Source organism: Alexandromys fortis, unplaced genomic scaffold (genome assembly GCF_014885135.2).
Source record: "Alexandromys fortis isolate MF-2015 unplaced genomic scaffold, M_Fortis_MF-2015_v1.1 scaffold_91, whole genome shotgun sequence".
NCBI lineage: Eukaryota > Metazoa > Chordata > Mammalia > Rodentia > Cricetidae > Alexandromys > Alexandromys fortis.
Window position 1 is genome coordinate 6853317 of NW_026067968.1, and position 17050 is coordinate 6870366.

The 17050-nt window shown below is 49.4% G+C and overlaps 1 protein-coding gene across 6 annotated transcripts; it reads left to right on the plus strand.

Moving 5' to 3' along the window:
* The first annotated feature begins 277 nt into the window (after positions 1 to 277).
* Positions 278 to 17048, plus strand: Zfyve21 (zinc finger FYVE-type containing 21). 6 transcript variants are annotated; one of them, XM_050154662.1, is made up of 8 exons: positions 278 to 480; positions 12182 to 12232; positions 12703 to 12871; positions 13709 to 13784; positions 13870 to 13961; positions 14417 to 14473; positions 16165 to 16307; positions 16470 to 17048. In XM_050154662.1, the coding sequence occupies exons 1-8, from the start codon at positions 343 to 345 to the stop codon at positions 16503 to 16505; spliced, it is 762 nt and encodes a 253-aa protein (XP_050010619.1). In that variant the 5' UTR covers positions 278 to 342; the 3' UTR covers positions 16506 to 17048. The 6 variants fall into 6 exon arrangements, with proteins under 6 accessions (XP_050010619.1, XP_050010621.1, XP_050010620.1 ...); XM_050154664.1 differs by having other exon boundaries at positions 16168 to 16307; XM_050154663.1 differs by having other exon boundaries at positions 14420 to 14473.
* Positions 17049 to 17050: the final 2 nt, after the last annotated feature.

The following is a 17050-nucleotide window of genomic DNA, read 5'->3' on the forward strand; positions in this document are numbered from 1 at the left end:
CCTCCAATGAACGGCTGGAGTCCGAGTCTGCCACACCCAGCAGAAGCGAAGAGGAGGCGACGTGGCTGATTAATCAGCCAATCCGAAGTAGCAAGCTCCTCGAGTGGGGCAGAAGGCGCCCCCCGGCCCTCACCGCCGATTGGTGGGCGGCAGCAGGGGCGGGAACTTTGAGCTGATTGGAGAAGGGCGGTACTGGGGAGGATACCACTCTCCGATTGGCTCGCGTTCCGCGCTGCGGTTGCGGATTGGGCTCCGGCGCTGTCATCGCGCCGGCGGGCGGGGCGGGGTGGCGCCCTTTCTGGGCTCGGCGCGGGCGGTGGCGTGAGGGGCTCCGGCGGAGACATGTCCTCGGGGGTGGCCGCGCGTCGCGACGCCAAGAAGCTTGTGCGCTCGCCCAGCGGCCTGCGCATGGTGCCGGAGCACCGCGCCTTCGGAAGCCCGTTCGGCTTGGAGGAGCCGCAGTGGGTCCCGGACAAGGAGGTGCGTCCTAGCCCGCGTCCAGAGCCAGAGCCTGGGCGTCTCCCGCCTCCGCCCGCGGGGCGCTCGGCCGCGGCTCCCGTCCAGCTGTCCCCGTCGTCCGTGGGGCGGTTTCTTTTCCTCGGCGGTCATTGGCTGCGCGGTGCAGAGCCAGGGGCGGTGGGGCGGCCGCCCTGTGGGCTGCGCGCGAGTGCGGGTCTGGAGTGGGTCTTTGGGGGCGAGGGCGAGGGAGTCACCTTCACCTGCTTGTGCAGGTGCGGTGCCAGGTAGTTTGCAGTCTTCGGAGTTCTGAGCTCCGCAAAGCTTGGCCACTTGGGAGAAAATGGAAGCACTTCCACATTCCATGCGAGTTTATTTCCGAGAGAATTAAATATGTTTAAAAGGCATCCTCTTTAAGTACTTAAAACTTTTTACTTTGATTTATTCGTGTGTGTTTGCGCCTTTGCCCCAGTGCCATAGCGCGTGCATGTACATTCAAGAACCATTTGTGAAAGAGAGTTTTCTTCTTCCACTGTGTGGGTCCCAGGGATGGAACTCGGGATTCAAGGACTATTTGTGGAAGAGAGTTTTCTTAGTGGGTCCCAGGGATGGAACTCAGTTCTCAGGTGTGGCCACACATGCCTTTACTTCGTGAACCTTCTAAGTTGACTCTGGTTAAGTTTATTCATTCATTCTTTTCCCGTAAAGTGGGTCCTTACTATATTATATAGCCCTGGCTATTCTGGAATTCACTACATAGACCAGGCTGGCCTAGGACTGAAATAGATCTGCCTGTCTCTGCCTGGTGCTAGGCATGCACTTAACTGTTGCTACATAGATAGACTAAGTGGGCCTCGAACTCACTGAGATCTTCCTCCCTTGGCCCCCTGCATGCTGGAATTAAAGGTATGCTCCACCACACCTGGCCACCTCCCAAGTTTTTAAAGTTGGAATCTCTTCTTAAAGCTCTAATCAGCTGCTCCTCTCCCCTGTGGACCTCATCCACAAATGGGTGAGGCCCCCACAGCTTCTTAGAGCCAGGGACAGCGAGCATTGGGGGCTGCAGAACCCACCTGTGCAACCAGTAGCTGCCATTGGCTGCCCTTGCTGCCACCCCTCTCCCAACTCTGAAATTACTTGAGAGTCCCAAAGAGAAACTTCATGTCAGACGATTGCTCTCTGTGTCTCTGCCCTCCCTGGCCGTGCGATTTCAGCCCTGCATGTTACCTTTGCACTAAGTATCTGTACACACAGATTGTTCCCTTCTCTCCTGTCTGTAAAGATAAGCGAGCACAACACCGTGTGCTCCTAACGCCCAGCCTGGTCTGTGTAGTGAGATCAGAGCAGCCTGGACCACACAGTGAGACACAGAAAGAGAGGGGGATAAGGTTGGGGGTGCAGCTACGGAGAGTTTATGGCCAGTCTGGGCTACATAGCTATTGCTGGGGAGATGGCTTAGTGGGTAAAATTGCTTGCTGAGAATGCGGCTCAGTGTGACACCCAGAACGAGGCAGGCAAACTGTCTGCAGAGAGCCTAATAAAGCACGGATTAAAATAGGGGGCACGTGGGGAGGCTGGTGGAAGAGTCCAGTTGGGGTGGGAAGCCATGCTTGTGGGGAACAGGAGGCTTCTCATTATTGCTAGGCCACTGGCTGTAGACTAGCTTTCTCAAGATTTTTCCTCTTCTCCAAGGAGCCTTTAAGTTAAGATGTTTTTACCTGATGAAATCTCTGTATGACACTATAATTCACAGTGTTTCTGGTGCGTCCCCATAAAGTCTGGCCTGGCAGAAATGCCATGTTGTGCCAAGATGGGAGGGGAGGTTCTCTGACAGGTGACTGTACCAAGGAGGAGGGCATGGGCTCTGCGACTGTCTCTGGTCAGGCGGAAAGGGCTTTGCTTTGTAGGAATGACTGGGGCTAGAAGAGAGGGCGGGATGTAGGGGCAGGCTCCCACAGAACCTCAGAAGGTAGGGTAGAGGATGCTCAGGAGGATGGGGGGAGAGTAGCTGCTCTACAGTCCAGTCAGGAATCAGGCCTTAGCTCTACTTGGCACTTGAGAACCCAATTCAGCCTTTTGGGACAAAGAATGGGGATTTGGAGTGCCTGCCAAACCTGGCTTAGTGCTGACCAGGGTGGAGGTGGGGGTGGAGCTGTGCCTGTGATCTCAGCTGGTCCTGGGGGAAGGGTGGTTCTTGGCCTGACTAGGAAGAACTGGGACTTCACAGTGGTTTTCCAAGGATCACAGTGTAAAGTTCACCTTGTGCTCTTCCAAAGGCTGCAGGAGCCTCCCTCCCTGTGTGTTCTAGCTCTGGGACCAGTGGCTCTATGACAGAGGCTTGTTCCATGGCTGAGGAAGTTCCTGCCCTGCTTCCAGGCTGTAGCTAGTGTCTCAGTCCATTGTCTTTGAGTTGTTTGACAGCTCTGTAAACTAGAAAACCTGATAGCATCACTCTCAGGCAAACTCATTTCTTCCTGTGTATGTCTGCTCTTTGCTTTCTTGTCTGCAGGCTTGGTGCCCACAGAGGTCAGAAGAGGGTATTGGGTCCCCTAGAACTGGAGCTACGAGCCACCATCTAAGTCCTGGGTACTGAACCCAGGTCCTCTGCAAGATCAGCAAGTGCTCTCAACTGCTGAGCCATCTCCTTAGCTCCTAAGCTGTGTGTTTTTTTTTTTTTTTAACAACCCATTGGTGTATATGTGTTGGGGTGTGTGTGTGTGTGTGTGAGTGTGACTCGAGACCAGGCTTCAGTGTGTCTCCTTCAGTCACTCTGTCTTAACTTTTCCAGATAGGATCTCTCCCTGCATCTGGAGCTCACCTCTTGGCTGGCTGCCAGTGCACTCCAGGGATCTGCTTCTTTCCACTTGCCTGGTGCGGGGATTGTTAGGTGCAGGTGGCTGTGGGCATTCTGGGATCTGAACTCAGGTCCTCATGCTTGAGTGGCAGGTGTTTTACCCATTGAGCCATCTCCCTTTTTCAACGTTATCATTGTGTGTAAGTGTATATGGAGTGTATATGCGTGTGCACGTGCCTGCAGGTGTGTATGTGCCACCCTGCACATGTAGAAGTTAGAGTACAACTTTTTTTTTAATATTTTTTTTAATATTTATTTATTTATTTATTTATTTATTTATTATGTGTACAACATTCCTTCCATGTGTGCCTGTGTGCCAGAAGGGGGCGCCAGATCTCATTATAGATGGCTGTGAGCCACCATGTGGTTGCTGGGAATTGAACTCAGGACCTCTGGAAGAGCAGTCAGTGCTCTTAACCGCTGAGCCATCTCTCCAGCCCTAGAGTACAACTTTTTTAAAAGAGTCTACTATTATGCTTATTCCAGACCCTTCCTTTCTCTTTTTAAAAATTTATTCTTGTTTTCTGTACATCGGTGTTTTTTTTTGCCATGGGTGTTGGGTCCCCTGGAACGGGAATTACAGACAGTTGTGGGCTGCCATGTGGGTGCTGGGAATTGAACCCAGGTCCTCTGAAGAGCAGTCGATGCTCTTAACCACTGGGTCATCTCTCCAGCCCCAGAGGACAACTTTTGAGGGTCAGGGTCAGTTCTTTTCTTTTGCCATGGGGTCTGGGGTTGAACCCAGGCCTGGCAGCAAGCACTTTACCCACTGAAGTAACTTTCTTTAAACAGCTACTTAAGCTTCAGTATATTTTGAGGCTACATTCACCTGTGCTTTCCTGTCTGCTGTCAGAGTCCCTGAAGGTGCCGTGGACGGCTGGTTCCGAAGCGCTGGGGTGTTGGGTTGCTAAAGTGTGCATTGTGGAGGGAAGGCAGACTCCATCTTCCGATTTCTCTGCTCTAGGTGCCATGAGTCAGACATGATGACCAGACCGGCAGGGCATCACAGCTGCTCGGGGACCTGATGCTGGGGAGGGCAAAGGTGGACACTCTTCCCTGTCCTGTCCCTTCATCCTTCCCTTTGTCTCCTGACTAACCAGCTCATTCCCCATCTCGGGAAGGTAGAAGCACAAGGCACCTTAGGGGCACAGGAGAGTACTGCAGCCTGTCCTGCCGTGAGTAGTGTCTGTCCTGGTGGGTTTGTCTGTCCAGCCTTAGTGTCATAGTCCACTCGTTGGCGTGACATCTGTCAGAATCCAGCCTCGATGGGATTCACACGTTCCAGAGTAGGGGCGTTTGGATTAGAAGTGTTAGTTAGGAGGAACAGAGGTATGAAAGAATACAGACATAGGTAGAACAGGGAGGGCTGTCCACTGCCTTTCACGCCTGAGCCATCCCTCCAGCCGTGTTTAGTTTCTATCCGCTTATACACCCCAATCCAAAAAGTGTTGGAGGCAAAGACTGCTTTGACACGGCACGAGGACAAGCAGAACAGTTACTTGCTTCAGTATTTGAGACATCAAGCCGCTATTTCCCCAGTTAAGCATTCCAATGTTTTAGGCAGGACATGCAGCCAAGTTTTGTGTAGGTAGCCAAACCTCCTGTCTTATCCTTGAAGGAGCAGGAATTCTCTGACCTTTAGTCAGGACATCTTGTTTGTAGACACTCCTTAAGTCGGACTTGTCAGTAACTTTAACACAAGGCTTCAACTCTCTGACCTTCAGTCAAGGTGGAGCGGACCACTTCTGAGGCTCAGACAGCAGGTAGATCTCCTGGGGACACTGCACTAGCTGGTTCTGTCTCTGCCCTTGATCTCCTCTGTTTCTGGGCCGTGTGTGCATGGTCCCTAAGCTGCTGGCTGTAGGGGTTGCCTAGTCTGCTCCTGGGTCTCAGTTCTGGGGTCAGTGACCTGTAACAGATCTGTCGAGTGAGAAGCCTGCTGCAGACAGCTCTGCTGCCTGAAGAGAGGCAGTGGGTTTGGGCTGTGTTGTAGTGCATCCTCTGGCCTCCTGAAATAGCTGTGTCACGCACAGCAGAGGCTTCAAGGCCCAGAGAAGGGAGAAGCCGCAGGAGCTGGCCAGCTCCCCTGGTGTCTGCTCACCCCAGGCAGGCCCCTCACTGACTCTGCTGATTGACTATGTGGCAGGATTTAACTTTTACAGTTTTATCCACTGTTGGTTCTCTGTTCTCTTTTCCTGTTAAACTGTTAGGCTGATAATTTGAAATTTCCTTTATTAATGAAGCAACAGGAAATTATTCTGTTTAAAAATCTGTCCATTTTCAGAACAAGCACACTGGTTATTTTGTGTTGTTGTGTTTTGAGACAGTCTTACTATATCTCAAGCTGTTCCCAAACTCGCTACGTAGCAGTGAGTAGTAGCTTCGGGCTTGCAGTGATCCTCCTCCTGCCTTGGTTTGGGATTATAGACTAAGCTGGGAGTGTGAGGGGCTGAGGAGGGAAGCCGAGGAGCAGAAGGAGATACAGGGAAGGCCTGTGACTGTGGGTGGTGGCAGAGGGTGAAGCCGCTTTTAGAAGGGAAGTGAGGAAACCCAGACTGTATGCATGGCTGCCTTGGATGGACTCAGGAGAAGAAGCTCCAGGAGCCCCTGTGTTTTTGACCAGTCTGACAATGGGATATTGCCTTTGGAGTTACCAGCCATTTGCTATTTCTTGCTTTTCTCTACCTATGTTTATTTATTTTTCCCACCTCTACTTTTTAAAAGAAAAAACCAGTGATGGTGGAAAATGAAAAGAGAAGGGTCTTTCTACCTTTTCAAACCTAGGTGTGGAAGAGGCCAAAGACAGAATAGAGATATCTGCATTAAGAGGGTGCCAGAGAGGCCTAAGGTGTCCCTTGGATGCTGGGACCAAAGCCATCTTGAGACAAGTGGGGCTGTGAGGTAGGAGGAACAGGGATTCTAGAAGGGGCTACAGGTCGTATGTACCTGCAGGGAGGACCCAGTACTCATGGGAGCCAAGGGCATCAGGGATGGGGTGGGCAGTATTAGCTGCAGGTCTGCCAGGGGAGCACAGTCGGGGAGCCCAGTGATGACATCGTCTCTCGGGCCAGGGGTTTGCTCACTCAGCGGTAAATGTGTCACACTGAATCCTAAATATTTTACTACAGTGTGTGTGTATGTGTGTGCGTGCGTGTGCGTGCTAGGTGTAGCGGAGTACATCTGTGATTCCCCCACACCAGGGAGGCAGAGATAGGCAGATCGAGCCTGGGATCTCTGACCAGCTAGCTCAGCCTGATTGGCAAACTAGTCCACTGAGAGACCCTACCTCCAAAAGCACCCAGGGTTGACTTCTGGTTTCCACACGGGAGCACTGTGCACATGCACTCCCCGCCCCCCATGTTGGCCTTCAGCTGACCTGAATATAGGTCACCATGCCGTGTAAGCTGTTCTCTGATGGTCGTGTGTTGTGTTCCGAGCCAAAGCTCTCCTGTCACGGCTCCCTGAGGCCAGGGTGGCCTAGGGACTATAAAATAGAGCTGCTGTCAACAGAAATGGTGGTGCTGCAGCTTCCTTGTTCAGTCACACTGTGACCCCGGTGTAGTCCTTGTAATGGACACGTGAGTCGTCTTCATAGCGTGTGGCATGCTCACCAGCTGACAACTGCTGACTGGCTTTTGGACGTCTCCAGAGACTGGGATGGGCCAGACATGGCCTCTAAGGCAGGAAACCAGCATAAGAGCAGCGAGGCAACAAAATGCTGGCCACAGGATCTCAGAAACTAGAAGCTCTGTGTGGCAGTCCCATGGTGCTCACTGGAAGAACTTCAGGTAATCTTGGAAACTGTGTCCTTGCTGCAGTGATGCCCCCCAAGGGTCTCTGCTCTCCCACAGTGAAAGGACATTGAGCATGGCCCCAAGGACTCCTCAGGACCACCTGCAGAGGCTTGGTGCTGAGAAGGCAGGCCTCCTCTATCATATTGTAATTTACTCTAAGCAGCTATTCACCTGTGTTTTGTGGAGCACACATGTGTCAGCCTAGCTGGGCACGTGATCTGTAGGTCCAGGCTCAAGAGAAGAGCTGCAGACTGTTAGGTTCCATGTTCAGTGCTACCTCTCTGTGTGGGCATCTTCCATCCAGAATCTGCCTGTGACAAGGCCAAGAGCTGGAATAGGTGAGGCTCTCAGTGGGAAAGGAGGAATCCTCCAAACATCATCGAGCTGACGTAGCAGGGAGAACAGAGGAGAGTCTCTAGCACATGTAGGTGGCAAGGACCTCGGATTGGTGGGTGACCATTGGTGGGGCCATTCAGGATGAGGTTCTATTCTGTGTGGTTCCAGCTTCACCCAGACCTGATGGCCTGTGCAGCAGGAGGTACCTAGGGCCATATGGATCCTGTGTTCCTCCCTCCCTCTTGTCATGTTGCCATGACAGCCAGGCCCATGGTGGCCAGGCTGCAGCCGTACATGGCAAGCCTCTAATTGACCACACTGTGCTCACCAGCAGAGCCAGAGACTCGTGAGTAGCTGCCCTGACCCTGTGCCAAGCATGCCAAGCTTTGTGAGACGGCACAGCCCTGTCAGTGCTGAGATCTGGAATGACCATTAGATGAAAAGGTCTTGGTCAAAATATGGCCCACTCAGTTTTTAATTTTGTTTCTAGAATTGTTTTTAAGATTTCCTGAGAAGAGCAGGCCAGTGAGCCATCTCTCCAACCCCATAATATACCCGCCCGCCCTCCCTCTCCTCTCTCTCTTTCTTTTTCTTTCTCTGTCACTGTCTGTCTTTCTGACAGGGTATCACCTATGTTGTAGCCCTGGCTGTCCTAAAACTCATTTTGTAGACCAGGCTGGCCTCTAACTCACAGAGATCTGCCTGCCTCTGCCTCCGAGGGCTGGGGTTAAAGGTGCGCTCCACCACTGCCAGCCCATTAACGCCATTTCTAATCCCATCTCTCTTTTGGTATCTAAGACATTTTTGGTCTTCTCTGTCTTCCTTCTTACTGGAAGGGAAAGGAATTGTTTCCTGATTTTCTGAGAAATCGCCACACTGACATCCAAAGGGGTTGTACCAGCTTGCATTCCCACCAGCAATGCAGAAGTGTTCCCTTTACCCCACAACCTCTCCAGCATAAGTTGTCATCAGTGTTTTTGATCTTGGCTATTCTTACAGGTGTAAGATGGAATCTCAGAGTTCTTTTGATTTGCATTTCTCTGATGACTAAGGATGTTGAACATTTCCCTAAGTGTCTTTTAGCCATTTTAGATTCCTCTGTTGAGAGTTCTCTGTTTAGGTCTGTACTCCATTTTTTTTATTGGATTATGTGATCTTTTTGGTGTCCAATTTCTTAAGTTCTTTGTATGTTTAGGAGATCAGACCTCTGTCTGATGTGGGGTTAGTGAACATCTTTTCCCATCCTGTAGGCTGTCGTTTTGTCTTGTTGACTGTGTCCTTTGCTTTACAGAAGCTTTTCAGTTTCAGGAGGTCCCATTTATTAACTGTTTCTCTCAGTGTCTGTGCTGCTGGGGTTATATTTAGGACGTGGTTCCCTGTACCAATGCGTTCAAGTGTACTTCCCACTTTCTCTTCTATAAGGTTCAGTGTGGCTGGCTTTATGTTGAAGTCTTTGATCCATTTGGATTTGAGTTTTGTGCATGGTGATAGATATGGGTCTATATTCATTTTTCTACACGTTGATATCCAGCACTACTTGTTAAATATGCTTTCTTTTTTCCCTTTGGTATTTTTTGCTTCTTTGTCAAAGATCAGGTGTTTGAAGATGTGTGGATTGATATCCGGGTCTTCTATTTGGTTTCCTTGGTCCTCCTGTCTGTTCTTATGCCAGTACCAGGCTGTTTTCAGTACTGTAGCTCTGTAGTAGAGTTTGAAGTCAGGGATTGTGATGCCTCCAGAAGTTCTTTTATTGCCCAGGATTGTTTTGTCTATCCTGGGTTTTTTGCTTTTCCAAATGAAGTTGAGTACTGTTCTTTCGAGGTCTTTGAAGAATTCTGTTGGGATTTTGATGGGGATTGCGCTGAATCTGTAGATTGCTTTCGGTAGGATTGCCATTTTTACTATATTAATTCTGCCTATCCAAGAGCATGGGAGATCTTTCCACTTTCTCGTGTCTTCTTCAATTTCTTTCTTCAAAGATTTGAAGTTCTTGTCATACAAGTCTTCCACTTGTTTGGTTAGAGTTACTCTGAGATATTTTATGTTATTTGTGGCTATTGTGAAGGGTGTTGATTTTCTGATTTCTTTGCCAGCACTTTTATCATCTGTGTACAGGAGGGCCACTGATTTTTTTGAGTTAATCTTGTATCCTGCTACATTGCTGAAAGTGTTTATGAGTTGTAGAAGTTCCTTGGTAGAATTTTTGGGGTCACTTATGTAAACTATCATATCGTCAGCAAACACTGAGAGTTTGACTTCTTTTCTAATTTGTATCCCCTTGGTCTCTCTTTGGTGTCTTATTGCTCTAGCTAGGACCTCAAGAACTATATTGAATAGATATGGAGAGAGTGGATAACCTTGTCTTGTTCCTGATTTCAGTGGAATCGCTTGGAGTTTCTCTCCATTTAGTTTGATATTGGCTGTTTGTTGGCTTGTTCTATATTGCCTTTATTATGTTTAGGTATGTTCCTTGTATCCCTGTTCCCTCCAAGACCTTTATCATGAAGGGGTGTTGTATTTTTTCAAATGCTTCTTCAGCATCTCATGAAATGATCATACGGTTCTTATTTTTCAGTTTGTTTATATGGTGGATTATGTTGACAGATTTTCGTATGTTGAACCATCCCTGCATCTGTGGGATGAAGCCGACTTGGTCATGGTGGATGATGGTTCTGATGTGTTCTTGGATTTAATTTGCTAGTATTTTATTTAGTATTTTTGCATCGATGTTCATGAGTGAGATTGGTCTGTAATTCTCTTTCTTAGTATTGTCTTTCTGTGGTTTCGGTATCAGGGTAATTGTAGCCTCATAAAAAGAGTTTGGCAGCCGGGCAGTGGTGGCGCACGCTTTTAATCCCAGCACTCAGGAGGCAGAGGCAGGCGGATCTCTGTGAGTTCGAGGCCAGCCTGGTCTACAAGAGCTAGTTCCAGGACAGGAACCAAAAGCTACAGAGAAACCCTGTCTTGAAAAAAAAAAAAAAAAGAGGTTGGCAATGTTCCCTCTGTTTCTATTGTGTGGAACAATTTGAGAAGTATTGGTATTAATTCCTCTTTGAAAGTCTTGTAGAATTTTGAGCTGAAACCATCTGGTCTTGGGCTTTTTTTGGTTGGGAGACTTTTGATGACTGTTTCTATTTCTTCAGCAGTTATAGGTCTGTTTAATTTGCTTATCTGGTCTTGATTTAATTTTGGTAAGTGATATTTATCCAGAAAGTTGTCCATTTCCTTTAAGTTTTTCAATTTTGTGGAGTACAGGTTTTCGAAATATGACCTGATGATCCTTTGTATTTCCTCCTTGTCTGTTGTTATGTCCCCCTTTTCATTTCTGATTTTGTTAATTTGGATATTCTCTCTCTGCCTTTTGTTTAGTTTGGATAAAGGTTTGTCTAGTTTGTTGGTTTTTCTGGAAGAACCAACTCTTTTTCTCATTGATTCTTTGTATTGTTTTCTTTGTTTCTATTTTGTTGATTTTAGCTCTCAATTTGATTATTTCCTGCTGTCTAGTTCTCTTAGGTGAGTTAGCTTTTTTTTGTTCTAAAGTTTTCAAATGTTCTGTTAATTCACTGGTGTCCTGGGTTTATGAGCTTCATGTATCCGGTTAGCACGGCTTGTTTCACAGTTGAGAAAGAGGGTAGTGGTCCTTGCCTGCTTTATGCTCCAGCGTTCTAGTGTGGAGTGAGCAGCTCAGGCTGCTCTGGCGGATCTGTGAGTTTGTTGAAAGAATGTTCTTAAAGTCATGGTGTCCCTTGGCAATAATCAGCTGGTCCCCAGAGTATCCGAAGATGTTTGTGTCCCCTGGGTCTGACAGCACTGGGTCATCTGGAGAAGATAGTTTTTGTTGTGGATCTTGCACCTCTGAGCGGGATTTATACAGTGTGATTGGACTCTGGGGTGGGAGAAGCGTCAACATGGCACAGATTTAGTGGAGTGAGGAAGGCAGGCAGGCACTGGGAGAGCAGTGAGCAGTGCATCCACCACCCTAGCCCAGATCCTTCATGCCATCCTAGTCTGACCATTCTTCTACCTCTGTATGTGCAAATTCCATGTGCCAACAGCCCCGTCCCAGAACCTTCTGCTTCTCTCCTGTGTGTGTACGCCTCGTCTGAGGACGTGCCAGGCTGCACTGGGCCTCTCATCCTGCTCTGCTCGAGCTGCTTCTCCCAGACCCCAGCCAGATGTGCATTCGGAATCAACTTTGTGGTCAGTTATCTAGAGCCGACTTCCTGAGGGCTTTTTCTTCTCCACACTTTCCTTTGTCTGTAAAGCAGGGCTGTCATACCCTTTCCTCAGCAAAGGCCATCGACTGCTGTGGAGTGTCATGTTCATCTGCAGCGCTGAACTTTGACTCCTGTCACAGGATGAGGGTGAAGCAGCTAGAATGAGTGACCCCTGCACCTTCTGAATCTGAACTCTGCTCCAAAAGTCAAACTGTATGCCTTTGCTCTCCACAAAGTATTTGCTGTCTGGCATCAGGCCAGGCCCCGAGTGGGACACCTGAACCTTAAAGCTGCTGTCCTAACCTAGAGCCCTGGGCTGTGGCCTGACCAATCTTGTCTAGCTTCTGAGCTGGACACTGAACTCGGGCTGTCCTCCTTGCTGTTCCATAGTCTGCCTCTGCAGGCTGCTTCTTCTGGCAGAAAGTTGGCTTTCTTAGCAGCCTTTCCTGCACCTCTTGGCTCGGCCTCAGCAGTGAGCCAGGTGACACAGCTGGATCATAATACTGTGTTACGTTCTCTCCTAGTGTCCACGATGTATGCAGTGTGATGCCAAATTTGACTTTATCACCAGGAAGGTGAGCTGAGGCTGTGGTGGTAGTGGTGGAGGTATGTGTAGGATGGGAACCAGTACAATTGAGTTCTTTCTGGGGAAAGCCCAGTTCCTCAGAGGAACTGGATCTTACAGGCCATTTTAATACCCTATTTCAGTTACTAGTGTAGTTCCCCAGATGAGTACGGAGCTCCCAAGGAGGCTCAGAGACAGCATGTGCTAGGCAGCAGGAAGTCAGAGGAATTAAGGGCTTGGGTTGTCGTTGAGTGATTGAACGGCTCACCTAGAACGTACAAGGCCCTGGGTTCAAATCCTAGTAACACACATACATACAGGTGGGGGTGGGGTCCATTTTTCCCAAGTGAGGCTGAGCTCTGCTGTGTTCACCCTGGGCACACACAGCTGCAGATGCATTCAGGGTCCTGGCAGTACTGGCCGGCAGGCAGTCCTAGTGCATCTGTTGACTACTCACTGCCCAACCTTCACCCTCACCAGCACCACTGCCGCCGCTGTGGGAAATGCTTCTGTGACAGGTGCTGCAGCCAGAAGGTGCCGCTTCGGCGCATGTGCTTTGTGGACCCAGTGCGCCAGTGTGCGGAGTGTGCCCTGGTGTCTCACCGTGAGGCTGAGTTTTACGACAAGCAGCTCAAGGTGCTCCTAAGTGGTAAGTGACAGCCTGTCCACTTGCCATGCTTAAAATGTAGCCTGCTCCAAGATGGTGTGTCCTGCCCTCTTCCTCTACTTTCTTTTGGACCTAGAGATGGAAGTGTTCTAAGATGTCAGTCTGACTTACTGGGCGCTGCCTCAGCAGCACCTTCTGCAGATGGAAGGCTGTCGCTGGTAGTTAAGTCTGTGTGGCCATGGTCTTCAGAGGCTTGGAGACAAGCTACAACAGGTGCAGATGCTGGTTCTGAAGCACATCCAAGGAGCACCACGAGGGAGAAGGGAGTTCTTTGGGGTGGGGCCTGCCTCCCACAGCTCTGTACAGCTGCAGGCCTGTGTGCATCCCACAGCCAAGGGCCAGCCTCTTCCCTGCCCAGTCTTGGCCCAGTCTGCTCTGGAGTTATCTGATCTGGGCCTTGACAGTGACGAGTGCATTTCTGTGTGGACGGCTACATTATGTCTGTGCACCATGTGTCTGCCTTATGCCTAGAGAGGTCAGAAGAGGACGTCAGCTCTCCTGGAACTAGTTACAGGCAGTTCTAAGCCACCATGTGTGTGCTGGGAATTGAATCTCGGTCCATTGAGAGAACAATGCTCTTAACCACTGAGCCATCTCTCCGTCCCAAGTGGTGTTTTTTAAGCTTTTGAGACCCTTAATTCATTATTACCTTTTTGCCTGGCTGGAGGGAACCCTTAACACAAAGCGGTTGTGTGTGCCAGCCTGTCCTCTCCCCTCTGGTAATGGAGGAGGAAGGCTTTTCTGGCCTGAGCACATGCCCCCCCCCCCCGGAGATAAAGCAGCAGGTCCTGTGTAACCGGTTTGGTTTTGTCTTCCAAGGAGCTACCTTCCTTGTTACTTTTGGGGACTCAGAGAAGCCTGAGACTATGGTTTGCCGTCTTTCCAACAACCAGAGGTAAGAAGCAGTGTTCCACTGGCACTGGGCAATATTGTCATAGGCTTCAGGCCTCAGTCTCATGACTTTTGTTTGTTTGTTATAGGTGCCTGATTCTGGACGGGGACAGCCATCATGAAATTGAGATTGCACATGTCTGTACTGTGCAGATTCTCACAGAAGGCTTCACTCCCGGAGGTACATGCCTTTCCTGAGCAGGAGGGTCTCTAGTACCGATATGGGCAACAGGAGGTACTGCACTTGGTCCCAAGATGGTCTTCCGTGCTCTTCATTGGGACTTGTGTTAAGTCTAACTTTAGAACCCACCGGGAGGGGAGGGGGATAATGAGAGGAGATTGGCCTGATGTGCCCATGGCATCCTGTCACTGAGATCGCCTTACTTGGTGTAGATGGCCTCCAAATGCAGTATCTGAGATTACAGACACAGTCTGTGGTGGGGCTGATGCGGAGCCTCCCCTGCAGGCATCTGTGCAGCCAAGGCCCTTGGTGAGCTTCAGTCTTAGCTCGACCCCACTGGTGAACTGCACATTGCACATTCTGAACCTGCAGATCTGACCTAACGCACCTTCTTTCCATTTTCTGACTGACTCTCGGTTGTTTCTTCTTTGCGCTGCCTGCCTACCTTCTTCAAGTAGAAAAAGACATTCACACTTACACCAGCCTCCTGGGGAGCCTGCCTGCCTCTGAAGGTCAGCCTCCACCCTCCCTGGGTCACTCCTCCCAGCATGCTGTGGTATCTGTTCCTCCTCTAGCCCCTTTGCTTCTGTCCCTTGGGGTGGATTCTGAAATTTAGGTTCATTTCTTTTGATTAAGAGAAGCACTAGGTCCAGTATATGAATCTATAAAGCGTACATGGAAATGTCGTGACCGCATAAAGTATGTTTACTCAGTTCTTTCCCAGGGAGAAGTTATTCAAGAGCTGACAAGCCAGCCCGCAGTCGGCTGCGGCTAGGTGTGTTGGTAGTTCTTTGCTGATCAGGCACCAGGCATATGCAGTGGGCAGCAGTTTTCATCACTGCACCCAGTAGCTTGCCTCCAGGGATCCCTGGCTCTCAGTTCCTCCATCTCAGTCTCTTGAAGGCCCCAGCTAATGGAATGCAACAAGGAGGTTGCACGAAGGATTACCCTAGTGCCAAGGGCAGGGTCACCAGAAGTCTAAAGGTGTATGCCCATGCACAGGCCTAGTGTCTTTAGAGAGCAGAGTAATCTGTTGGATCCCTAGGACTGGAGCTACAGATGGTTGTGAGCCACCATTTGTAGGTGCTGGGAACTGAACCCAGGTCCTCTACAAGAGCAGAACGTACTCTGAACTGGAGAACCATCTCTCTAGCCCCCATGGCGGGGCTAAAATTTTGATGGCCTTGCAAAGCACAAACCAGCCACAGCCAACAGTTGCCATAGCCACGTTTCAGAACATTTTTATTTAAGAAGGCTGATGGTAGATGGCCCAGATAAAAGTTCTGCCACAGCTTGGTGGGGCAGCCCAGCCCGGGGCCTTCCAGTGCGTTTCTAGGCGTCTCAATTGGAACATAGTTCAGAAAGCCTCTGGGTGGACCCAGCCCTCAGCCAGAGCTTTTGCAGACAACGAAGTCAGGCCTTTTCCTGGCTATGGTCTGTATGCTCAACTCACCCCACAGGCTAGTAAATTAATGTCTGATTAGAGGTGGGTCATTTCTCAAAATGTTTTCCTTCTGGTCACCATGAGAAGGCTAGAAACCGTGACTGACAGAACTGATCTACGTTTCAAGTGGCTTGTTCCTAGGGCAGAGCTTAAATTCAAATCATCGTGCTTAGAGCAGCTGGTCATAGCCCAGAGATGGAGCTGTGGGTTGGCAGCGTTCTCCATGGGATCCTGAGAGCCCTGGAAGAATGGCACTTGACAGGGTAGCGTGGCATTGCTTCTGCGTTAACAGCCTACCCAGCTGTGGTCTCTACAGTGAAGCGAGGGCGCATGTAACTATCTGCTTGGTTTATCTTCTGATGGCCAGGCTATTCCTAAAGTAGGTTCTGTACTTCACTGCTCTAGATATGTAGAACAGTTCTGTTCTGGTTGTGTGTGTGTGTACGTGCACATATGTACACACATGTGTATGCATGTGGTTTCTCTTAAGGTTGGAAGGAGAATGCTGTAGATATATAAGGCTTAGCAGCTTCCGGACTGCTGGAAAACAGGACTATGTAAAAGCTTGGTGAAATGGTACCATTAGTTTATCCTGGCCCTGGGGGTCACAAGTCTTTTATATTCCTTTCCCATTTCTGTGCACATGGGGTCTTTGCAGAAGCAGGACCTAGATCATTTACCACTGCATGTTTCCAACAAGGCTGCTTCTTGAGCACACAGGGCCCTAAGGTCTTACTGATCCTCATCTCCCTCCTCCAGCAGGCAGCACTCGAGCCACAGGCATGTTCCTGCAGTACACAGTGCCAGGGGCAGAGGCTGCGACACAGCTGAGGCTGATGGCTGGAGAGGATGCAAATGGCAGCAAGAGGCAGGCAGCAGCATGGCTGGTGGCCATGCACAAGGTACCAAGGCGGGGTTGGGGAGGCTGAGCCCATGGAATTAGAGACAAGGTTTTCCCCAAAAGGTTGTCATACAGCTGGGACGTCCCTAGTTACCCCCTAAAAAGCACATAGGCTCATCTGTGATCAGGCCCAGAACCAATAATGCTTTATGCTGTTCTACAGGCTACCAAGCTCCTCTATGAATCACGAGACCAGTAACTGCAAGGAAACTGAGCTCAGCACATCAGGTTACAAAGTCCAAGCTGCTTGCCCTGCTTGAGCACTCAGGGCTCTGCTGTGTGTGTGCTTGGAAATGCAATTCAAGTATCTGGAAGCAGAGTGTTCACTCACCTAGTGCAATATGTACACAGTTGATTAACGCTTTAAAGAGCTTATGTTGTAGTGTTGCTGGTACTTATCAGGGTTGGGAGAAACTGCACTACAGTACTAAATCAGTTTTAATATAACCTATACCATGTTTATAAATTCCCAGGTTTATAAGAGATTTTTGGCCCTGTTCCCACAGAAACAAACTAGGTGGTGGTCACTCAGGCCCCTAGTTTAGCGTTGGACCCTGCCTATCTCCAGTAGCCCATTTACAATGCCTTAGCCTGTTTATGACTCTCCACTTACTTTGTCACTTAAGGGGAAGGCATCACAACCTTCTGTGTTTTCTACTTTGCACTTACTATTTCACTTTAGTAAAATGACTGTACAGTAATTTGTATATAAAATGTATGATTAAAACTTATTTTGAAAGTACA

Excerpts from the sequence above, each read along its gene's own strand:
- Zfyve21 (XM_050154662.1), top strand. The coding sequence starts at position 343 with ATGTCCTCGGGGGTGGCCGCGCGTCGCGACGCCAAGAAGCTTGTGCGC. Across the intron at positions 13,785-13,869 it reads CGTCTTTCCAACAACCAGAG|GTGCCTGATTCTGGACGGGG; the intron begins GTAAGAAGCAGT and ends TGTTTGTTATAG. Across the intron at positions 13,962-14,416 it reads AGAAGGCTTCACTCCCGGAG|TAGAAAAAGACATTCACACT; the intron begins GTACATGCCTTT and ends ACCTTCTTCAAG.